Below are 24,870 nucleotides of genomic sequence, written 5' to 3' on the forward strand. Positions count from 1 at the left end.
TTACTGGCTCGTAAAAGAACTCCTGTGGGACTAAATTCCAGCACCTCGGCATCTCACCAAAATTGCATGCATAAATTCATTTCGCCCTCTTGGCGAGTGTCGTGAGAATGCCTTGTTTTTATGCTGGATGGTGGTGAGAATCTGCATGAAGAAAGCGATTTGTGTGAGTATGCGCCATCCGTTTTCTTTCTTACTAGAACATCCAAGAAAGGAAGTTATCCGTCCGACTCCATCTACATAGTGAATTTTATTGAAGGATGTTGCTGATTTAGGTGGTTTAGAAATAGATGAAGTTTCGATGTGGAGTCCTTGTTCACTAAAGTGCCGACTGACTCGGTCATGTCTTTCATTGAACACCTGTTCCCAAAGGACATTACTAAGCTATTTTACCACTGCGTGACTTCCAGCTATTTCTTGAGGGGTGGGAATTTTTAAGAACAGACGGACGGAGTGGCTATGGGAAGTCCACTTTCGCCTGTAGTGGCTAATTTCTTTATGGAGCATTTTGAGGAGGAGGCTATTGCTTCGGTGCCCGTCAAACCTATGATATGGTGGAGGTATGTTGATGCATTTGTGATCTGGACAGAAGGTCCTGAGAAACTTCATCTATTTCTAAACCACCTAAATCAGCAACATCCTTCAATAAAATTCACTACGGAGATGGAGTCGGGCGGATGCCTTCCTTTCTTGGATGTTCTAGTAAGAAAGAAACAGGACAGCTCCTTAGCACATACTGTTTATCGTAAGTCTACGCACACAAATCACTATCTTCATGCAGATTTTCACCACCATCCAGCACAAAAAACAAGGCATTTTCACAACACTCGCCAAGAGTGGGAAATTTCTAAATTCCCATGGAGATGGACACTCTCAAAGTCGTGTTCAAGGGTAATGGTTACAGCGATTTGCAGATTCATAGAGCCCTTCATCCCAGAGAATCGACCAAGCAAAGCTCACAGAAGGAAGAAGTGAAGGGAACTGCAAGCTGTGAAGTTACAATAGTTATTTCATTAACAGAGAGATGTAATCAGAACGTTGTGAAGGATCATGGTTCAGTGACTTGCAACTTAATACTGAAAGTTATGGCAGTCTATAATGTAAATGAGATGAATTTGATTTGAAGTTTCAAGAGTGTGCACTTTTTCAACTCATGTTCAGAAATGATCTTAAGAAGAGCTACACTCTAAATATATTTCTCTTTTCAATAGATTGTTGAGTTCCTAATATTGATTAGCTAAAGAAATCCATTAAATGTTCCTAGCACAGCTTTCTCCATTATGAATACGGCAAATGAGTGGTGACCATTCTGCTGAAACCTTGCCTATGAGTGTGATCTTATGTTTTACATCAACATCTAGGAGCATTAATACTTTTTTGTCATTTTTACCTAGAAATGGTTTCAGTTAGATAGGCTATTTCATCTTAAGGTATTTATTGTTTATTTCTTGCCTTCATCTGTGGCGAAGTTAAGGCTCACGGCCCTCTCTTACACCTAACCACATAATATCGAAAATAAACTTCAGAAAACAGAATTATGAAATGTAATAAAATAAAATTTTAAAGAATAAATTTCTAATCTTCCTATGATGACAATGTTTGTTTCTTTGTTTATGCAGAATATATTGTGATTTGATGCTTACAAATAATTTCTGCTTCCACCAAAAGCACCTCTGAAGTACAATTGCAAGTAGTTGTTGTCTGCTTTACATCAACTGTCAGATCTCTTTCTCTAGAGGGTTGTTTACTCTCACCTTTATCCACTTGAACCTGTTACAGAGAGAAAAGTAATATTTTTTTTATATACAATGAAACTTTGTTAGTACATTCCTCATTAAGAGATGTTTGCACTTAACAAATTGTAAATTCAAAGTCCTGATTCCCATTGTATTAAGTCAATATAAAAATACCTCACTTACCACATCACAAAGTTTTGCTATTACCGGTACTGCTTAGTAGCTCAAATTTTTCCTAGCCCTGAAAATGTTCTCTGTCAGTTCTTGTGAAAGGAACATGATTTCCAACACAGATAAGAGCCCTCATCACAGGAGGTAGGTCAGAGAAAGTTGCACAATAATGGGAAATGCCTTGAATTCCTGAACTTTACATGGTATGTTGGACCTTCAGGGAGCAAGCCATCAGCCACAGGAAATATCAGTTTTACTTGCCAGTTAACAGAGAGATTGCTGAATAATACAGTGAGCCTGTTTGTGCATGTATTTTGCATTCCAGTCAGAAATTAGAAATTTATTCTGTGTGGTAGTAAATATTTATTGCATGATAGCCTACCCACAGATTAGGAACACAATCGTGTAAAGTTGACTAGCATGGTGCATATTTGTCTGAGCCTAGTTATGGATGTGGAAAAAGTCTTGCAATTGCTTACTATTGAAGACAAAATTACACTCTAGTACGTGGACAGGCATCCTTCATGTTTCAACCCCAATCTGTTGAAGTGTTGTCGCATTTGAGATGATGGCCAAAGTCCTTCTCTCGCTCATGGCCGAGTGTACCGCCAAATAATTCATGGTCAAAGAATGTGACCATAAAACAATGTTTAATAACCCATTGGTTTGAAATATAAGACTTCATAGAATTCAATTAACATTTGTTTTACAAAGAATGTGATCTGCAAAATACGTTGATACTTTTATGGGCCCCAATGCAAATGTTTTCATATTTGTTAAGTGGTGTTTTACACACCTTTTAATACTCCGTTGTAATTTAATATGCCCCAGTGGAAAAAGTTTTCATATTTTTTAATACTCTCCTCTCATGTCTAGAAATAGAAAATAAAATAATTGTATTCATCTGAATACAGCTGACCAAAATGATCCAGAATAGCTAAAAAATTATTACAAATTTTAATAAATCAATATAATACCACCAAATCAATTCTAAAGAAATGAAACATTCTCTACTTCTAAAAATACAAATGGTAATGTAAAATGTTCAGGGAGTCCCTTATCACAGACATGATATCACGCAGGAAGTTTGCAGAGAAACCCAGTTGTAACAGGATGACACATACAAATTTTGTTAAGTTGTCTCTTGTCCGGCCCCGTGGTGTAGGGGGAAATGCGGCCCCAGGTTCGATTCCCGGCCAGTTCAGGGGTTTTTAATTGTAAATGATTAATATCCCTGGCCTGGGGACTGGGTGTTTGTGTCATCCTTAACCTTCCTTTCCTCACATTCAACATGTTACACTTCCACCATTTACAAAATACACGCAGGTTCCTCACATATGGTGCAAGTAGGGGCAAAAGATCTTTCTAGGCCGATGCCCCGAACAAATAGAATTTTAGAAAGAAAAGAAAAAAGTTGTCTCTTGCACTGAAAAGTAATCCATGTACCTCCCATTGTGTTGGTGGGATGTTGTAACGATCACTTGAGCATGGAAGACTCGGGCCATATATATCTCATTTCTCTTCATCATCCTCCTTTGTTTGTTGGACAGAGTTCCCAAAGCAGAAACTTGGGTCCAACTCATAGGCTACACGCAGCTTTTGGTTTATTGCCACAATGTCTACTCTTCTGTTTGAACCATAGGAAGATATGCAGAGAACCTCTTAAAAAACTTGCCACTTTCTGGAGTGCATTGAGGATGCAAGTGCTGCTCGAACACTATGATGTCTGCTATTACTCTGAAGTTCACCTTTGGAGCAGAATCTCAGTATGTGACCAAGGGTTTCAATCTCAATACAACCTTCATGGCGGCAGTGGTTTGTAGTTTACACTGAGACTTCTACCTGGAACTGCTCGGACAGCTGTTATGTTGCACAACATCTTTAGAACATTCAACCATTGTGAAGGGGGAAAACCTTTCTTTGTGCTCACCCAACTATTCAGTTTTGGATGTTCAGAAAAACCTTGGACAGCTTTCACTGTACCCATACATACATGATGTAATATGCACGCATATCAAAAAAATGTATGAAGTGTTTCCATATCGCTGTAGGGTAGCTTTTATTTGCGTACCGGTATTCAACAGTACGTTTTCTTGTTTAACACATTCTCTTTCCTTGTTACCTGTATAAATGTCTTAACAAGGTTTTACTGTACTAATAGCTTATCTGTTCAATTGAGTTAAGTCATATATCAAAAGACAGGAACTTTGAAAGACACACTCAATAGGACAAACACAATGATAAGTCAGTGTGGGAAGAGGGAGAAAACACAAAAGACAAGGACAATCTCCACATCTTCACACACTGCTGTCTTCAAATAGATTGCCTCTATCCTCATCCCCTAACAAGCTTGTTTCTGCTTCTCAGCTTCACTAGGAGGGTTGGCTTCAACATTCATTGAAGGGCCCTCTTGATAGATCTTCATTCTTGATGTGGAAATTGTAGGATAAGAAGAAAGCCATAAAAATACAGGTAAAGGGAAGAGAAAAGGATAAATGTGATAAAGATGAATACAGGTAAGTAAAAGTCTAGGCATGCAGGACAAACACAAAAGAAGAAAAGAAGCCTAGTGGGTCAGTATAAATCCAGATAAGTCATGGAAAGGAACAAAAAAAGTGCAAATCAAGTCATATATAGAAAGATAGGAACAACAAAAGGGACACAGTATGGGAGAAATGCTATGACAGGGATAAACAGAAAGATACAAGAATCTGACCTAAGAAAAAAAGCAATTGTAACTTAATCAGAAATGAGAACTTGTTATCTTCCAGTAATAGTAAATTTGTGGCCTACTAGACCCTGCTTTCTACAAATAGATGAAGTAAGAATCCACTTCACCTCTCCTTTGTTAGACAAGGAAGTAGGCAAAGTATCGTAAGTTAAGGAAGGTACAATTCAAGGGTTTACCTACATTAAAAAATTTTTGGTTTTCTCGAGGTCCACAGATATGGAGTTCTATTGTACTACAACGATTTGATTTCTCATAGTTCCGTTTGTTGTTACTCTTCATAACACTGGTGATATATTTCTGATGAATATCGAGGGAATGGTTATCTGCTGAAGTTGTTCTTCCCCTTAAAACAATAATCACCACCACCATCAGCATGTATCACAGCCATCTTAAATTACTGTCAACACACAACTTATTTACAATAGTATGGTCATTTTTATGTATAGATGGTTGGAATTGCAATGAACAGCCATCATCTGAATCCAGGTGTCATAAACTTGTACATAGAGAAATTTGATAAGTGTACTTGAAAGGTAGCTAATCCCAAACTAAACTCCACACATACATGTGATAGTATCTGTTATGTCATTTTTGTTCTTTTTGTGTTGCTGTTAGTGTACTCTTTGTCAAGTAGGACTCCATTTCTGTCTTGTTTTTCCACCATTCCTCCCTGAACAACCAGGGCCAATCTACATCTCTTCTTACCATCACTACTTCTATGTTATTTATCCATCTTTCCCTTGGTTTGAACCATAAATGTGTCTGGTCACCTGCAAACTATCCACTTCATATCCGTATCGATAAGTCAATCTGACAATCACAATAATGTTTTTTCACCTAATCGATACTTTTTATTCTTTGCCTTTGGCAAATCTATAAGAAAATTATCAAATACAGTACATGTTTCAACTGCTTTGCAGTCATCATCAGCTTCTGTTCATACAGCTTTCAAAAATCCATAATTCATGTGATCAGAATTTAGTGAGTGACATTTCATTTTTCAAATATGTCCACATGATTTTTACATATTTGTCCTATCCGGCTGTCTTCAGATGTTATCCTATCTTCAGTCATTGTCAACTTTCATAACTGTCTTAATTTCTGCCTTAATTTTGCTGTATGTTTGGGAGTGCTTATCCCAAAACCTGGAAACTCCTTTCTTTGATATTATGCACTATTTATTTTGTGCATTTTTTCCTTTTCAGCTTATGATTTTGCTGATTAAATTGCATAATGTACCGTTAACTGGAACTTATTTAGAGTCAGTGGGTAGATTGTGACACTTTTAAAAGTTGGTGCCTTTTACTATGGCTACTAATAACAAACTGCCCGTGGAAAATCATTGTTGAAAGCTTAAAAACGCCAGCCCATGTCTAGGGTGTCTGAGAATGCTTCTGAACATCAGGCCGGCTTGAGTGCGGATAGATTTAGGAAGACATTTGGAGAGCGATGCTGATAGCAGGCCAATTTTAGCTTGTGGAGAGAACATCGTCGTAAATCTAGGGCATCTGGGGATGCTCTTAATAAATTTGTTTTATGTTCCAAGGTTTCCAAAGACACCAAGGAGCTGAATATTTTGTGCTGCAAGAGTTCATCTATATATTAAAAAGATTTATGAAAACTAAAGACAGTCAGTCCGGCCATTCTATTCGCTCGATTTCCTTCATTTTGTTTTTAAACTGAAAGGTATTCATGCACAAATTTGTCATCAGGTACTATAAATGACTTAACTTCTGCCTTCCTCAAATTATTTGACTTTTTCAATTTTTTGTATCTTTGAAGCAATCATATCTTTGGTTGTAATTGAAATACAGAGTTTGTTTTGGCCTAAGAACACTCAGTGGATCAAGCTCTTTCATTTCAGCTCTTAACTATTCAAATTGGTTGTTTCTGTGGAAAGTTATGAGTGCGCATTCAATTTGACGTTTCATTTCTTGAACATTTTTTCTCATTGAAGCAATCATTTCTTTTGTTCTAATTGAGTTACGCAGTTTGTTTTTGGTCTAAAAACACTCAGTGAATCAAGCACTTTCTTTTGAGGTAATTACTACTTAAATTGGTAGATTCTGAGAAAAGTTATGAGTACATTTGTCTCTATGACAAACATCTTTGAAGGACTTTTTAACAGTTTGGTGCGTAGTGGTGTTCCAAGGAACGTTTGATTCAATTTCTTTGTGTGATATATTTTCAAGTGTTTTGTTGACGTAATATTACATTCTATTACCACAGCAGATCATGTGCTTTATTTCATTTACTCGAAACTTTGCAAATACATCCGTGAGGATAGTAATGAACAAAACCATACTTTGTACATTGCGGGCGGAGCCAGCGGGAAACTGCTAGTTTATTTAAAGATAGATCTACCGACAGAAGCTTTGCAGATTTCCAGCTTTCCACAAGCGACAGCTGTTCACATACTATCGAAATGAGACAGAGTAAAATCCAGTACCTTGGTGAAGGGCAGCGAGGTTATCTGTCTGTTTGTGTTCCTAAAACTGGAGTACTGCTGGACATATTTTAAACAAACAACATATTAAAGCGATTTTCAACCTATTAGGTCATGTACATTTAGTACGTGTTGTAGAGATGTTAATTACAGAACAAAAATGGCCAACCAGACACCAGTGGGATCCGAACCGACAACCTCCCGATTTTGCGTCGGTTGCTCTACCAATTGAGCTATGGTGGCCTAGGCCATCTTTGTTCTGTTGGAAAGGATCTACGCTGCAGGTCTGGTACTACTACCATTACACTGTAGAGTGCGTTTTAAGTTGCCCGTTGAGGGCCAAGTCAATGAACATTGAATTTTCACGACCCCATTGTAATCGAAAGCGACTTTCAACCTATTAGGTTGTGTTACGTACAACTTACGGGCAACTTAAATGCACTCTACAGTGTAATGGTAGTAGTACCACACCTGTAGCTTAGATCCTTTCCAACAGAACAAAGATGGCCTAGGCCACCATAGCTCAATTGGTAGAGCAACCGACGCAAAATCGGGAGGTTGTGGGTTCAGATCCCACTGGTGTCTGGTTGGCCATTTTTGTTCTGTACTTAACATCTCTACAACACGTACTAAATGTATGTAACACGACCTAATAGATTGAAAGTTGTTTTCGATTACAATGTGGTCGTGAAAATTCAATGTTCATAAACTACATATTTGTAATCTACTCGTTCAGGATTGTGTTATCAGGTGCATATGATGTCAAGGTATCACTTGGAATTAGAGTTTATAGGAAAATTATTCCCAAATATCTTTGTTAAATTATAACAAACATTTATGAATATGTTATTTTTGTTAGTTTATGCTGTATACTACTTACTGTACGATGAATAATAATGGAGATGCTTATGAAAAATTGGATTTTTAGTCCAGTGCAAGTCACTTTACGGTGGGTTAACAGGAAGAACTAAAGAGCCACTTTACTTTTTTGATAGATCAGATAATAAGGAAGGTTATCATCAATGATTGAAGAGGATTTGACCCCATGCTGCGAGCAGCTCTGATGAAATACCCAGTCATATACTCCGTGACTGCGCTGAGTCAGCGGCACCATCTCCCTGTGAACTATTCAACCTGTCGCTTCACTGTGGATCTCTGCCTCAACATTGGAAGAGTGCTGATGTAGTTCCGATTTTCAAGAAAGGGGACAAATCATTCATTGACAACTATCGGTTGGTGTCTCTCACGTCCCACATATGTAAATGTATGGAATGACTGATAGCCTATATTATATGGGAATACTTCCAGTAAGTTTATCTGCTAAGTGAAAGGCAGCACGGTTTTCTTCCAGGAAGATCCTGTAATACTTTGTTGACAAAGGTTATTGATGAATGGCAGTTTTCCCCAGAGAAATCTGAAATTGTTCAGGTAGACTGCTTTGGACTGGGCTAAAGCTTTTGACCAAATCCCGCATGAGCGATTTTTGTTAAAATTAAGACACATGAATATCAGGAGAAGTGTACTGGCATGGTTGCAGTCATTTCTTGATGGTTGAACTCAACGTGTTGTGTATGATGGAGTTTGATCTTTGACTGTTAAAGTAACCTCAGGAGTATGTCAAGGCACCGTCTTGGGACCTTTATTATTTAATTCATTTGTCTCTGATTCAGTGGCGTGTGGTGAACATATTCATTACCCCAGCTGCAAAAAAGTTTTTGAAATATAAACAATCTTAGCCCCACTACACTCTCTAAAGTCAACATTGCCATTTTATAAGGCTGCATTTTTCGTGGAAAGGTCTACCTGAGATCGATCTTTCAAGAATATTTTCAACCACGCTCGCACATACTTCCAAATTGATATCCACGGCAGTAACGCACCAGCATAACTTAATCTATAGCAGATTTTAAACAATGTATTTACAGTTTCATCCGATGATGCTTCGTGATAATACAGGCATGGTTTTCACAAAAATACACTGGGACTAACTATTTGTTTTTTACTTAAAAAGTCTCATCTAAACTAATCAGCAGAATTTAACTGGTGTTTTACCATCGCTGAAGTTTTATAGTTTCACTCCCATACTGAGTATATTTGCATCAACGACAAATGAGGGAAAATATTTGTACGACGTATAACACACGTTATATTCATGAAGAATGCCACAGAACTCATGAAACCTTCACCTTATAATCCAAGAGGAACACTACAAAAATTCACAATATACCACCATCATAGACAACCAAGTACAAAATTCTTTTACTTCGTGCTTAACTCTGTGTTCATGCTGGGCAAGCTAAATATGTATTTTTCTGCTGCTATCAGAATGCATACTCTACACTTGCCATCAATGAACTACTCAAAAAAACTGTATACATATACTGGCTCAATTTTTATTAGCAAGATGATGTGCAAGTGGCTATACTGTTAAGGTGTTGATATTTTTCTTGCAGTCTCTAGTGTGTGGCGCTGAAGACTTCGAGTGTCAAGTATTAAAACTAACATTACCTTACCTAAGCTAGCTGGCCTGTCGCCATAAATTGCTATTGGGGAGTGCTCACAGCCATGCCCTGCTTCCAGGACAATGAAGCTTCGAGTGCATGCGTCATCCAAGCGACCTTAAATTCTGCTGGGGTAGCTGTCTTTTGCGCCGGCAAGGAAACCCAGCTCGCTGGAGAAGCTGAACTGCGGAAGTGGGAGCGGATTGTCGAGACAGCTGTACTTGGCTTGGCTTAAATGTTTGCAATTTTTTAAACATTATAAAAAGCGTCTAAGGAATAATTAGAAAATGTTGATACAAATTTTTTTACCCCAGCAGCGCTGGGGTAGATGGGGTTCAGTGCATGCCACTGCTCTGATTTACGTAAATGTGTAACCTCAACCGTGGCCCAGTACGCTGATGACACAGTAATGTGCAGTGATATACAATGTGCAGATGATTGTCTGAAGTTACAGTCGGACTTGGACACTATAGCGGTGTGGTATTACCTCAACGGTCTCAACATTAATGCTGGCAAATGTAAATACAGTTGAATGTGACTTATACGTATATCAAGGGGAAGAGGAAAAAACCACTTGTAACTCAGAATTACTTAGAAATCAGACTTGCACAATACATCACATATTTACTGCAAAACCAATGGAATAGACCTACATGTGTAAATCCTACCAAATAATAAATACATTAAGACAGAAAACATTATTTTGAACTTGGTCCAGCCTTAAAGAAATCAGATAGTTTGGCTTATTTTACTTTTCTTGCATTAAGAGTACAAATGTAAACCTCTTTTTGCAAACTTAGAAATGAATTCAAAGCATTTTCACTACAACTTTTCGCACTGATGTAATGCCTACACACATCGATTGCACTTAACACTTCACTCAGTTCAGGTGTTTCAAGATTCAAGTCGTTATCTCCATCTCCATCACTGTCACTATCTCTGGTAAGACCCCAACTAGAGTATGGTTCCAGTGTATGGGACCCTTACCAGGATTACTTGATTCAAGAACTGGAAAAAATCCAAAGAAAAGCAGCTCGATTTGTTCTGGATGATTTCCGACAAAAGAGTAGCATTACAAAAATGTTGCAAAGTTTGGGCTGGGAAGAACTGGGAGAAAGAAGATGAGCTGCTCGACTAAGTGGTATGTTATTACATGTAACTAATCTCATGATTAAACCCATTTTGAACTATGCTATGATATACTAACAATTTGTTGGTTGTTTTGATCCACCTTTTCAATACAAATTAGTTTGTGTTGCTAGGTTGTAATGTTACAACACTAATTTACCGGGACATGTTTCGCTTTATTCACAAGCATCATCAGCCTATACAGTTGTATAGGCAAACCTTGAAACAATTGTATAGGCTGATGATGCTTGTGAATAAAGCGAAAAATGTCCCGGTAAATTAGTGTTGTAACATTACGACCTAGCAACACAAACTAATCTGTATTGAAAAGGTGGATCAAAACAACCAACAAATTGTTAGTATATCATAAGTGGTATGTTCCGAGCTGTCAGCGGAGAGATGGCGTGGAATGACATTAGTATTGCATGATATTAGTAGTCGTCAAACAGTTGAGTAAACAAATGTAAATACAGGCAGAAGTAGAAAGGAGATGTCAACAAACTTACTTTCGTAAAATTCAAGTAAGTTACTAATTACTTATCATCATAACTGGACTGTCACCATTTGACAGAGTTCATGAAAAAGTTTTGAAGAATTGCTCCACACCGGTAAAGTTTAAAAGCAAGTCGTGAATTTGAACAATTGGACATTAAAGATTTGAAATACGACAAATTAATAAATAATAATCAACAGTGTGCTTCACTTTGTTAATTTATGGATGAAAATATTATTAGTCACAACCAAACTCAACTGTTTTGAGAGAGCACCAAGATTTTGTATTCATAAAGTACAAGATGTAGTAATGCTCGCGCCAGTTAACAAAAAGATTTTAATGTGTATCCAAATGATAGTTTTAAGATAATCAACAAAATCAAACAGATTGTAAAGTTATTTATATCTGACTAACTTATGACATTGTATTCAAATTTAGAACAAGATATCAAACACTACAAATAGTAATATTGTTTTAACAATGACGACATAATATATAATGTTTTATATTCAAAAGTATTTTAATAGTTATTATGATTAAATCTGTTAGCAGTAAACAGTAGTTGCAGGTTATTAGAATAGTATTACCGATTTTGACCTTGTTAAAAATGTTTGTAGCTGAAGATGTTCAATAATTGAATGAAACATGTCCTATGTTTTTAATAATTTAGCAATAAAATAAGGATCAGATCCTAATTTTATAATTGCTTTTAAAGTATTGAATAGGTGGATATCAAACTTTTATTGTTCTACTTTATGACATTAGTAGACAAATAAGTTTGAGTGGCGTCTTTAAAAGTATGAAAGATCACAATATGAAGATAAAGTTGGAATTCAAGAGGACAAATTGGGGCAATTATTCATTTATAGGAAGGGGAGTTAGGGATTGGAATAACTTACCAAGGGAGATGTTCAATAAATTTCCAATTTCTTTGAAATCATTTAAGAAAAGGCTAGGAAAACAACAGATAGGGAATCTGCCACCTGGGCGACTGCCCTAAATGCAGATCAGTATTGATTGATTTATTGTAGGTTCGAACCCCACTGTCGGCAGCCCTGAAGATGGTTTTCCGTGGTTTCCCATTTTCACACCAGGCAAATGCTGGGGCTGTACCTTAATTAAGGCCACGGCCGCTTCCTTCCCAGTCCTAGCCCTTTCCTGTCCCATCGTCGCCATAAGACATATCTGTGTTGGTGCGACGTAAAGCCAATAGCAAAAAAAAAAAAAAAAAAGATTTATTGTAGGTTGTCCTTCATCACCGCGTAGTTGGCATACATCAGCAATTCATCCGGTAGTTCTCCACATACAGCCAGATTATCATCGAAATGCACAAAAGTATCGAATTCTATACCCTCCAGTAGCATTAGCTCATTGCCAGACAAAACTTCATCCCCATAATAATCATTAGAGGCAGCCTCTTCTAGTAACACACCAGCTTTGCGGAAACAGTTGCTGATTGTGGAGTGTGACACCTGCTTCCAGGCAGCCGAAATAAAGTCCATGGCTTGTAGCAAATTAATGGAGAGGTTCATTTCCTGCATCACTCAGTGTAATTAAATGTTGAACCAGCATTTTTCTATAATGTACTTTGAAATTTGCAATGCTGCCCAAATCAAGCAGTTGTAGAAGACTGGTTAGGAGGGAAAAATTCCACTCGGACATTCTCCAGAACGATTTGAGGATCTTCTTCTGTTTCTTTTTGATTTTAATGTCCAGTTCTTTCAACCAAGAATTTCTGTTGGATTCACATTCCATAGGTTTTGTTTTTGCACCCTTAAAACACCTCGGATTCTTTGATTTTCCTATCACAAGTAAAGGAAGCTTGTCAGATCCATCTGCATTGGTGGCGAGAAGTACTGTTACATGAATTTTACTTTTCTTCCCTGCATGGCATGAGTCACATTTTTCAGCTGATGTTTTATTAGAAAGGAGATTGTAGAATAGGCCTGTCTCATCATAACTGTAGATGTTTGGAGGCTGATAATCGCTTATGATACCCGGCAAAACTTATTCTTTCCAGCGTTGCACCGTGATGTCATCCACAGCTTTTGTGTCACCGCAAATTGTTCTCCCTGGGATTCCATGACGATCTTTAAATCCTTGGAACCATCCTGATGAACCCTTGAAATCAGCAGTGATACTCATCATTTTAGCTAAATCTATCGCCTTTGCCTTCAGCATGTCACCACTAATTGGTAGAGCTACAGCCCACTTTTGCTGGAACCATGTGAAAAGTGCTTTCTCCAAATATACGTACATTCCTTCTTGCTGACGGCTGCGCTTTGCTGATTTTGAACCCAGTTTTTAGAACTCATCAAAAATAGTTCTTGTACTGATGACTGTACATAGCGCGGTATAAGCAAGTTCAGTTTTTGTTTTGTGTGGATTAGCGTCTACTTCTCATATAAATTTTACATGTTCATCTAGGGTATAACTTTTCCTTTTTCTGTTCTCTATGGCTAATCAAAAGCAACTGAATGGCAAAACTACTGTTCAACAGTAAACACTAGATACCAGCACCGTGGACATTTTACTTCTCTGTTGTTCCCACGAAAGAAATTCTCATATTCAAACAAATTTACTGTATTTTCCTTTGTTTCCTCACCGAAACCACCCACTTTGCTTGTAATGTATCTTAATTTTTGGCAGCATTGTGAAGGTAAAAAACGACGAAGGTAGAGGAGGTGCGAGATAGAGAGTGAAGGGCACTCGCTCGGTTGGCCTTTGTTAAGCCGCCAGTAAGTAAGGGTCAACAATGTCACTCAGCGAAACTCTTTGCGTTCTGTTTCAGCACCAAAACCCGACCGCTCTACTTCCGCCTACGCTGACAAAGAGCAAAATTCATAAATACAGTCGTTTCTTTTAAAAAAGCACGTGCTCATTCCAATTATGCAAAACTAAGTTATATGTCACTGACCCTTAATACGTATAACAGCGAATTACGTATAATCGGATTACATATTAAAAAGGTTTAATTAACAAGCTTTTAAATTGCATTTTGCCGGGACCTAAAGGAAATTACATATAAATACGAATTACACAGCAGAGTTACGTATAAAGCAGATTTAACTGTATGTTAGGTTAAGTAGGTCTCGAAACCCGATAGAATGTATATATAACATTAATAATGTACATATTGAGCAAGTTAAAACTGTGCATTTGCTAGGAATAATCATTTCTGACCAATTAAAATGGAACATACAAACAGAGGAAGTGAGATGCAAAACTGCCAGGGTACTTGGTTTTAAGCACAGGAGCCTCCGAGCGTGTAAGACAAATGTTATACGAATGGCTTACCTGACACTAGTGAGACCTATACTAACCTATGGTCTACCTGCTTGGCATCCTACCACTGCAGCTAACCTTCACAAATTAGGCGGAATCCAACATCACACTGAACGACAAATTAACTAGAACAGCTGCCTGTGTACCCTCCCGTCAATCGCTTCCTTGTGTAAACAAAGTGACGTCACCTTTTTACACAAGTCCCTCACGGGGGCCATTCACCTCTCACCATTCCCTCGACTCGCCTTATCCTACAACTCCGTCTGCAGAGGCAAGGGATGTGTGTCTTATACCCCTCTTTGCACAAACTGAGTCCTACAAACTAGGTTTCTTTACTCGTTCAGCGCAGATTCAGAACGACCTTCCCACCAACATTAAATGTAAAATACAGTTAAATGTTATGTTAGGAAGCATGTGCGGTGAGAAAATGTATGTGGATAAGTTGAATAATTAACCAGAGGGTGAAAGGTTGTGTAAATGAGAAATATGCATTGTAGCAATATGCTACGAGAAAGCATGTTCGAAGTATGGGAGTTAAACTTCATGCGAGGTGAAGGACAGGTAAGCCCGCCAAACTCTGCTGACGTACACAGCAGGGACGTGGCCGCCTCGGGCTGACCTTGCTCAGTGAACATGACCATATATGGTAATGTTCCGATCCATCTGTAAAAAGTCTATTTGGAGTTAAGATACAATTATTTTTGCACCGCCAACTTTGAGGCGATAATAACAGCTGCAAACTATCAAATTCTTGAGCAAATCTACCAAGTACTTTAGGAGTTATAGGGGTGGATAATATCCATGTTTCGAGATGCTTCATCGGCTCCAGGTATAAAAGTACGACGATCTAGTCTACAGAGAGACAGTAATAATCCACCGTCTCTGCGGTACGGGTGATGAGTATAGGTCTACAAGTGCGGCAGACCGAAGCTATGTCCAGCCGGGACTCGGTATTTTGGTGAGACGATATTCTGACTCTCTAGTGCTCGGTTCCAGTGCAACATAGTATTTTTCTTCAAGTGCCGTATTAGGACTTGTGTTTTCTTTGCAAACAGTGGCATTCCAAAGGAACATAGAATTTTTCCAAGTGTTACAATTTCTCCAAGTGTTGTAATTTTTCCAATTGTCATATTGAGCTTGTGCTGTCATAACAGACTGTGGGAACAAAGAATATTTCCAAGTGCCACATTTGAACTTGTGTTTTCAAAACAAACTGTGGGAACATAGAATATTATTGCCACTTATGTTTTCTTCTCGTGAAGTTACGAGAGAACATAGAATTTTTCAGTGCCACATTTAAGATTATAGTTTCTACTTCGTAATAATTATTCACAGATGGAGTTAAACATTCTTAAGTGCAATTAAACTTTAATATTTATAGGCAGTGTTGAACAGTCCTTGAATGCAATTAAACTTCAATAATTATTTATAGACAGTGTTGAACAGTCTTTGAGTGCACGTAATTTCAATAATTATTTACAGACAGTGGAGAACATTCTCCGAGTGCTATTAAACTTGTTTAATTTATAACAAACATGCTAATATGTCCTGAACTTACACGAACTGTAAATCTTACGCTCAGAGTTGTATTCCAATCATAAAACTGATGAAGCCAGTCACTTAGAAACAGTGATAATACAAGTTAGCGACCTAATAGAATATTTCAGACTGTTGTGCCAATATCAGCAGACTGACATTGTGAACTTGACATTGTAAATTTGTACATCATTTTCCCAAGTATCAATACGGCTGACAGGCAACGTGTGATCAGTTTCTCAGTTCAATTGTTTTCTTTTCAAGTGTCATTTTCATTAACATTTGATGTATCCCACTTATAATGAATCAATGCAGTATTTAGAGCGAAATTTAATTTATCCGACAGTGATACAAGTGAGTTGAATACCATACGGGGGACTTGTGTGCTCGTCATGCCTCACCTCTCAGTATTCTCGTGCAAGATCGAACCCCGTAACGTGTGCACCTAGAAATTCGAGAACTTCCAGATCCTCCAGAAATTCGAGAAATCCTAGAACGTCGAGAACTTTGCATCAAGGACGGGCGTGGTCCCTGTCCAGACCGAGCCCAGTAATCATCCCGGAGTCCAGAGGTTCCAGCCTGCTACAATGCATCAACTGAACTTGTGTAAAAGGAGATATGAATTTGTTTCAAATGAACAATAAAACAAGATTTTCAAAAGAATATAAATTCAATGAACTAATACTCCTCTCTGTCATGAACATAGGTGATACCCCTACCTTCATCAATAACAGGAGTGAGGGGATCATAGATCTTACCCTGGGTTCCATGGGAATCATACAGGAATTTAAAGACTGGAAAGTTTCTTTGGAACCTTCCTTGTCAGACCATAGACACATTGTGTTTCATAAAGAGGGCTCCTCCGAGATCCCACCTTATAGAAACCCTAGACGAACCAACTGGACATCTTTCAGGGAGGACGTGAGGAGGGGACTGGAAGGAAGACCCTCAAATATAATTAAGAACAAAGAGGAGCTGGAGCTCAGTGTGAGCTTTCTCACACAGACACTGGTTACCTCTTATGAATTAAACTGCCCAGTTGTTAAGGCAAAAAGAGCAACAGGAAGCTTCAAGTGGAACAGTTATCTTGAACACCTGAGGAGAAACGCACGAAGGCCCTGGAATAAATACAGGGAACTTCAGGATCAAGAAAGCCTAGATTCTTATAAAGAATCACAAAGAAGGTATAAGTCAGAAGTCAAAAAGGCTTCTAGGAAATCTTGGAGACAGTTTTGTGACTCCACTGAAAGTCAACATGAAGCGCCAAGGCTTCATAAAATTCTAACCTTGAATGGAAGGGCAAGGCTGGGCTCACTGGAGTCGCCTTCCGGTGGATATACATCCACAGAGAGGGAGACCCTGAACTTACTGCTTGATGCCCACTTTCCAGGTTCAGCAGTCACGAATAGTGAAGTAGAATCGAGCGGATCCTTCAGACCCGATAGAAGTGACTGGAAGGAAGCCGCAGAGATTGTTACCCCCAGAAGGGTGAAGTGGGCATTAGAATCTTTTGCCCCTTACAAAAGCCCAGGAATGGATGGGATCTTCCCGGCACTTCTTCAGGAAGTGGGTGGGGTCCTTATACCATACCTGGTCAGAATTTTTAGAGCCTGTCTTACTATGGGGTACGTGTACTCCTTGTGGTGTCAGGCGAAGGTAGTATATATAACCAAACCCGGAAGGTCTTCATATACTAGACCTAAGGATTATAGACCCATCAGTCTAACGTCTTTTCTTCTTAAGACCTTGGAAAGACTAGTGGATAGACATATCAGGGAGAAAGTATTAAGAGACTGTCCCCTGCATCCTCATCAACATGCATATCAACCAGGGAAGTCGGTTGAGATGGCACTACACCAGCTAGTTTCTAGGCTGGAGAGTGCCTTGGATCAGCAACAACTTGCTATGGTTGTATTCCTAGATATAGAAGGGGCCTTTAACCACACATCTTTGGGCTCCATAGAACTTAGTCTAGAGAGAAGAGGAGTGAGCAGGATGCTCATAAAATGGATTATGGCCTCACTGCAGGGCCGTCAAGTTCTGTTTACCCTCAACGCAGTTATGTTGAGAGCTAATAAAGACAGGGGGTGTCCACAGGGAGGAGTATTATCACCAACATTATGGTGTCTGGTAGTGGATGAACTACTTACCAGGTTAAATGTTGGAGGAATTTACGCCCAAGGTTATGCAGATGACATTAGCCTGATGGTGGTGGGAAATTTCCCCAGTACGGTTTCAGAGCTTGTACAGAGCTCCCTACGTAGGGTGGAAAGATGGTGCCACAACACGGACTTGTCGGTTAATCCCGACAAGATGGAGCTCGTGGTATTTACCAGGAGGAGGAGGCTAGACGGACTGTCAGAGCCTTTCCTATTTGGGAAAAAATTAGTCAAGACAACCTCAGTTAAGTACCTAGGGGTAATCCTTGAGGCAAGACTGAGTTAAAAGAAACACATAGACCATAAGGTGGATAAGGCTCGCAAGATTATGTGGGCCTGTCGCAGGGCCGTCGGAAAGACTTGGGGCCTAGGACCTAAGGTGGTCCAGTGGCTCTATATTTCTATAGTACGGCCCACGATCACCTATGCATCTTTAGTCTGGTAGCCAGGTTCGGAGAGTAAAACTGTGACCACCAAGTTAAACAGTGTCCAAAGACTTGCGTGTCTAGGAATAACAGGGGCACTGGATACTACACCATTATGTGCAATGGAGGCCATCCTAGGTCTTCCCCCCTTACATTTATATGTTAAGGAAATAGCGGGAATGAGTGCCTACCACCTCTGGTCACTCGGAGGATGGTCCTTCAAGAATCTGAATAGAGGTCATGCCTCTATTCTCACAAGGCTTCACCAGACCTGCCCTACGACAATGATGATCGGGGTACTGATGAAGCCTAGTTTTAATCTGAATTATAAATTCACAGTGGTGATACCCACAAGGGAGGAGTGGGCCGCGGATGCTGGGGCCCTTCTTAGGTCTGGGGGCTGTATATGGTACACAGATGGCTTGCGGACAGAGACGGGCACAGGTGCCGGGGTCTGGGGGCCTAAGACAAGGCTCTACCTACCTATGGGTAAATACGCTACTGTTTTCCAGGCCAAAGTATACACAATACTGGCCTGTGCTGTATATATATGGAACATGCCTGGACACAGAAAATGCATCACTATTTGCAGCGATAGCCAGGCAGCGTTAAAAGCACTATGTGCAGTTAAAACAACATCAAAAATGGTATGGGAATGCCAAAGGATGTTAGATCAGCTGTATGAACTTAGCTCAGTTACCATATTATGGGTCCCTGGGCACACAGGTATCAGTGGAAATGAAGAAGCTGACAAACTAGTGAAACAAGGCTCAAAAGGTCCTTTCATAGGACCAGAGCCCTTCCTGGGAGTGTCACTCCGAAGCGTGAAACTGGTAATATCCCAGTGGACAAACCAGTCTCACTTAGACATTTGGAAGAGGTTAACTATAGCAAGGCAGCCACGTGAACTTATCAAAGAGCCTAGCCAAAGTTATAAAAAGGTCCTGATAACTTTGAATAGGACCAGAATGCGAATGGTAGTCGGACTGTTGACAGGCCACAATACCTTACAGAGACACCTGCACATCATGAAAATAGGTCAGGATCCGATGTGTAGAATACAATCAATCAATACTGATCTGCATTTAAGGCAGTTGCCCAGGTGGCAGATTCCCTATCTGTTGTTTTCCTAGCCTTTTCCTAAATGATTTCAAAGAAATTGGAAATTTATTGAACATCTCCCTTGGTAAGATATTCCAATCCCTAACTCCCCTTCCTATAAATGAATATTTGCCCCAGTTTGTTCTCTTGAATTCCAACTTTATCTTCATATTGTGATCTTTCCTACTTTTATAAACGCCACTCAAAATTATTCGTCTACTAATGTCATTCCACGCCATCTCTCCGCTGACAGCTTGGAACATACCACTTAGTCGAGCAGCTTTTCTTCTTTCTCTCAGTTCTTCCCAACCCAAACTTTGCAACATCTTTGTAACGCTACTCTCTTGTCGGAAATCACCTAGAACAAATCGAGCTGCTTTTCTTTGGATTTTTTCCAATTCTTGAATCAGGTAATCCTGGTGAGGGTCCCATACACTGGAACCATACTCTAGTTGGAGTCTTACCAGAGACTTATATGCCCTCTCCTTTACATCCTTACTACAACCCCTAAACACCCTCATAACCATGTGCAGAGATCTGTACCCTTTATTTACAATCCCATTTATGTGATTACCCCAATGAAGATCTTTCCTTATATTAACACCTAGATACTTACAATGATCCCCAACAGGAACTTTCACCCCATCAACGCAGTAATTAAAACTGAGAGGACTTTTTCTATTTGTGAAACTCACAACCTGACTTTTAACCCCGTTTATCAACATACCATTGCCTGCTGTCCATCTCACAACATTATCGAGGTCACGTTGCAGTTGCTCACAATCTTGTAAATTATTTATTACTCTATACAGAATAACATCATCCAAAAAAAGCCTTACCTCCGATTCCACTCCTTTACTCATATCATTTATATATATAAGAAAACATAAAGGTCCGATAATAATGCCTTGAGGAATTCCCCTCTTAATTATTACAGGGTCAGATAAAGCTTCGCTTACTCTAAGTCTCTGAGATCTATTTTCTATAAATATAGCAATCCATTCAGTCACTCTTTTGTCTAGTCTAATTGCACTTATTTTTGCCAGTAGTCTCCCATGACAGGTCAATCGTGATACAGTCCATTTGACCTCCTGAATCCAAGATATCTGCTATATCTTGCTGGAATCCTACAAGTTGAGCTTCAGTGGAATAACCTTTCCTAAAACCGAACTGCCTTCTATCGAACCAGTTATTAATTTCACAAACATGTCTAATATAATCAGAAAGAATGCCTTCCCAAAGCTTACATACAACACATGTCAAACTTACTGGCCTGTAATTTTCAGCTTTATGTCTATCACCCTTTCCTTTATACACAGGGGCTACTATAGCAACTCTCCATTCATCTGGTATAGCTCCTCCAACCAAACAATAATCAAATAAGTACCTCAGATATGGTACTATATCCCAACCCATTGTCTTTAGTATATCCCCAGAAATCTGATCAATTCTAGCCGCTTTTCTAGTTTTCAACTTTTGTATCTTATTGTAAATGTCATTGTTATCATACGTAAATTTTAATACTTCGTTGGCCTTAGTCTCTTCCTCTATCTCGACATTTTCCTTGTAACCAACAATCTTTACATACTGCTGACTGAATACTTCTGCCTTTTGAAGATCCTCACATACTCCCCTTGTTCATTAATTATTCCTGGAATGTCCTTCTTGGAACCTGTTTCTGCCTTAAAATACCTATACATACCCTTCCATTTTTCACTAAAATTTGTATGACTGCCAATTATGCTTGCCATCATGTTATCCTTAGCTGCCTTCTTTGCTAGATTCAATTTTCTAGTAAGTTCCTTCAATTTCTCCTTACATCCACAGCCATTTCTAACTTGATTTCTTTCCAGTCTGCACCTCCTTCTTAGTCTCTTTATTTCTATATTATAATAAGGTGGGTCCTTACCATTCCTTACCACCCTTAAAGGTACAAACCTGTTTTTGCATTCCTCAACAATTTCCTTAAACCCATCCCAGAGTCTGTTTACATTTTTATTTACCGTTTTCCACCGATCATAGTTACTTTTTAGAAACTGCCTCATGCCTGCTTTATCAGCCATATGGTACTGCCTAATAGTCCTACTTTTAAGACCTTCCTTTCTATCACATTTATTTTTGACTACGACAAAAACAGCTTCATGATCACTAATACCATCTATTACTTCAGTTTCCCTGTAGAGCTCATCTGGTTTTATCAGCACCACATCCAGGGTATTTTTCCCTCTGGTTGGTTCCATCACTTTCTGAATCAGCTGCCCTTCCCATATTAACTTATTTGCCATTTGTTGGTCATGCTTCCTGTCGTTCGCATTTCCTTCCCAATTGACATCTGGCAAATTCAGATCTCCCGCTACAATCACATTTCTTTCTATGTTGTTTCCCACATAGCCGACTATCCTATCAAATAATTCCGAATCTGCATCAGTGCTACCCTTTCGCGGTCTGTACACTCCAAATATATCAAGTTGCCTATTATCTTTAGAAATCTTTAGAAATGAGCCTTACACCTAGAATTTCATGTGTCTCATCTTTAACTTTTTATAATGTCCAATAACGGACCATTTATATTGGTATTAGAAATTTACTCATTCGGAACAATTATTTCTGATTCCTTATGGGAATCAGCGTCTACATCAGCTTACAAATTCTTCTTTCACCAGAATGAATACTCCCCCTCCCACCATTCCTATCCTATCTCTACAATACACACTCCAGTGCCGTGAGAACATTTCTGCATCCATTATATCATTTCTCAGCCATGATTCAACTCCTATTACAATATCAGGTAAATATATGTCTATTAAATTAATTCTATTCCTTTCTTTACAATACTTCTACAGTTCAACACTAACAATTTTATGTCATCCCTACTTGATTTCCAGTTCCCTTTTCCCTTATCACCGCTCCCTAGGCCACCCTGTTTCCCTGAATGTACCTCCCTATTACCCTTCTAAACAAATTTCCTAACTTATATGTACCACTGAGGTTTAAGTGAAGGCCATCTGAGCGCAGATCCCTATCTCCTACCCACCCATTAGGATCTAGAAATTTCACTCCTAGTTTCCCACATACCCACTCCATAGTCTCATTTAAATCCCCAATCAGCCTCCAGTCAGTATCCTTCCTACACAGTATTCCACTAATAACAATCTCTGCTTTCTTAAAATTCACCCGTGCTGCATTTATCAGATCTCACACATCTCCAACTATGTTGGTACTTATATCAGCTTGCCTTACGTTGTTGGTACCAACGTGAAACACTACCACCTTCTCCTTCCCCTCCTCCCTCTCTTCTACTTTCCTCAACATCTGCCTCAACCTAATTCCTGGATAACATTCTACCCTGGTTCCCTTTCCTCCACACACTTTCCCCACGTGTCTAACGATGGAATCCCTCATGACCAGAGCCTCAACCCTACCCACCTCATTTGATCCCCTCTCCTCCTGGTCAGCCCTATCTTTCCTGATAGCTGCAGAAGCTACTTCCTCCTCCCTTTTCTCCTTCCCATGACTCTGTTCCACCTGTCTTTTCCTATCCTCTACCAGTGGCGGCACGTGGATAAAACGTCTGGGGGTTCACTGCTGTGGAAAATAACATGTTCAGATTATTATTGTTACTTGATGTTTACATAGATGTAAAATAGTGACACTGCTTGATTAGAAACATGACTTTGCTTTGCAGAGACACGGCTACAGCTCGAAGAAGTTACCAAAACAATTAAGAATGAAAGGCAGAGGATATGAGGTGCAATTACTTTAAGCTGATTCAGTTTCCCCTCATTCTGAAGACGTTGCTTACGTAGGAATAACTTCTTCAAGAACGTGTTAGGCAGACTATTGTTATTTATTTGTTGACGTATTTTGCTGTTTACTTTTCATAAAACACGTATTACTAATGAAAAGTTTCATGTGATTACATAAACTTAGGCTACTTACGCCTATTGATGCTATACAAACCGTAGTTAGCAAAATATTCTCGCTTTTTGCGGTTAATTACATCAGAAAGGCTAATCGCCAAATTAAATTCCCTTCAAAACCTACCACATACGGCAAATTTTAACCGCGCGCTCTGACAAAGCTTCGGCTAATTTCGGAACTGCTCGATGTAACTCGTGTCTATCGCTGGTCCAGTTGCCAGCGATTCCTGGGCTATGTTTTCCCTGCTCCTCACAGCCCCTCGCCATGCGCACCCTCCGTACGTCTCATGGCCGCACACGTTCAGTCCTGAAATTGAACCTCTTCGCTGGTTCCGGAGAGCAACCGAGTGTTGATGTCAAAAATACCGCTACGCGCGCTGATATACAGAGCGAATTTAAGGAATAGGCTCTGACAAATCATTTTACCTAGACTTATCTATTTCTAGGGGGTTCACTGAACCACTGAACATATAGAACGCGCCGCCACTGTCCTCTACTCTACATTTCCCTTTCCTACCTTTTCCCTTCCTCTTACTTCCACACATCTCAGCAACAGTTCCCTGTCCCTCATCTTCCCTCTGTTGTTCTACCCGGAGTGACTCATACCGATTTCGCACAGACACCTGTCCTGAATTCTGATCCTGAATAGAGCCCTTAGCCTGCAATCTCCTTCCCCTTAGAACATTAAACAACCTGTCTTCTACAACTCCCCCCTTTCCTTCTCCTCCCTCCTGTACACCTACTATAACTTGTACATTGTTTGAGGGAGTCCTATCTTCCTTCCTGTCTTCTGTGAGAATCCTAATTATCTCCCTCAAACTCTCCAACTCCTCCCTCATACCCCTCTATGCCTCGCCACACCCACAGTTCATACACTCGCGCTCCTTAGCCATTCTTACGGAAAAAATGAAAATAAAAATGAAATAACTTATTTGCAAAAAATAAAGAACGGAGGGATATATTGTCTGGGATAGTACTCAAAGATCACACAACAATACGGTAATTAATATACTACTACACTACAATACTACTTAGTCCTACTCTATTTTTTATCCTACAAGCCCTAACAGGATAAAAACTGATGTTAATTACTGAATATCGAAAGTAATACACAAGAACTACACAATTCCAAACTGCAATTAAGCCTATCCTAATTACAACAACAGAATTTTAGTAAGAGTTTCTACAGATACCTCTACTACACCAGTACTACACAAGCGGTAGGGAGGAGGAGACCTCCG

The 24,870-nt window shown here is 39.3% G+C and overlaps 1 protein-coding gene and 1 non-coding gene across 2 annotated transcripts in view; one reads left to right on the forward strand and one right to left on the reverse strand.

Moving 5' to 3' along the window:
- Positions 1-24,870, reverse strand: part of LOC136858541 (hemolymph lipopolysaccharide-binding protein) — an 83,081-nt gene that overhangs the window by 25,130 nt on the left and 33,081 nt on the right. The window contains exon 3 of the mRNA XM_068225600.1: positions 1,641-1,767. Within this exon, the coding sequence (XP_068081701.1) occupies positions 1,641-1,767 (127 nt within the window). The remainder of the gene's footprint in view (positions 1-1,640; positions 1,768-24,870) is intronic.
- Positions 7,593-7,666, forward strand: TRNAL-CAA (transfer RNA leucine (anticodon CAA)). The gene has a single exon. It is a non-coding gene; the product is annotated as a tRNA-Leu (tRNA).

This window comes from Anabrus simplex, chromosome 1 (assembly GCF_040414725.1).
Source record: "Anabrus simplex isolate iqAnaSimp1 chromosome 1, ASM4041472v1, whole genome shotgun sequence".
Lineage (NCBI taxonomy): Eukaryota > Metazoa > Arthropoda > Insecta > Orthoptera > Tettigoniidae > Anabrus > Anabrus simplex.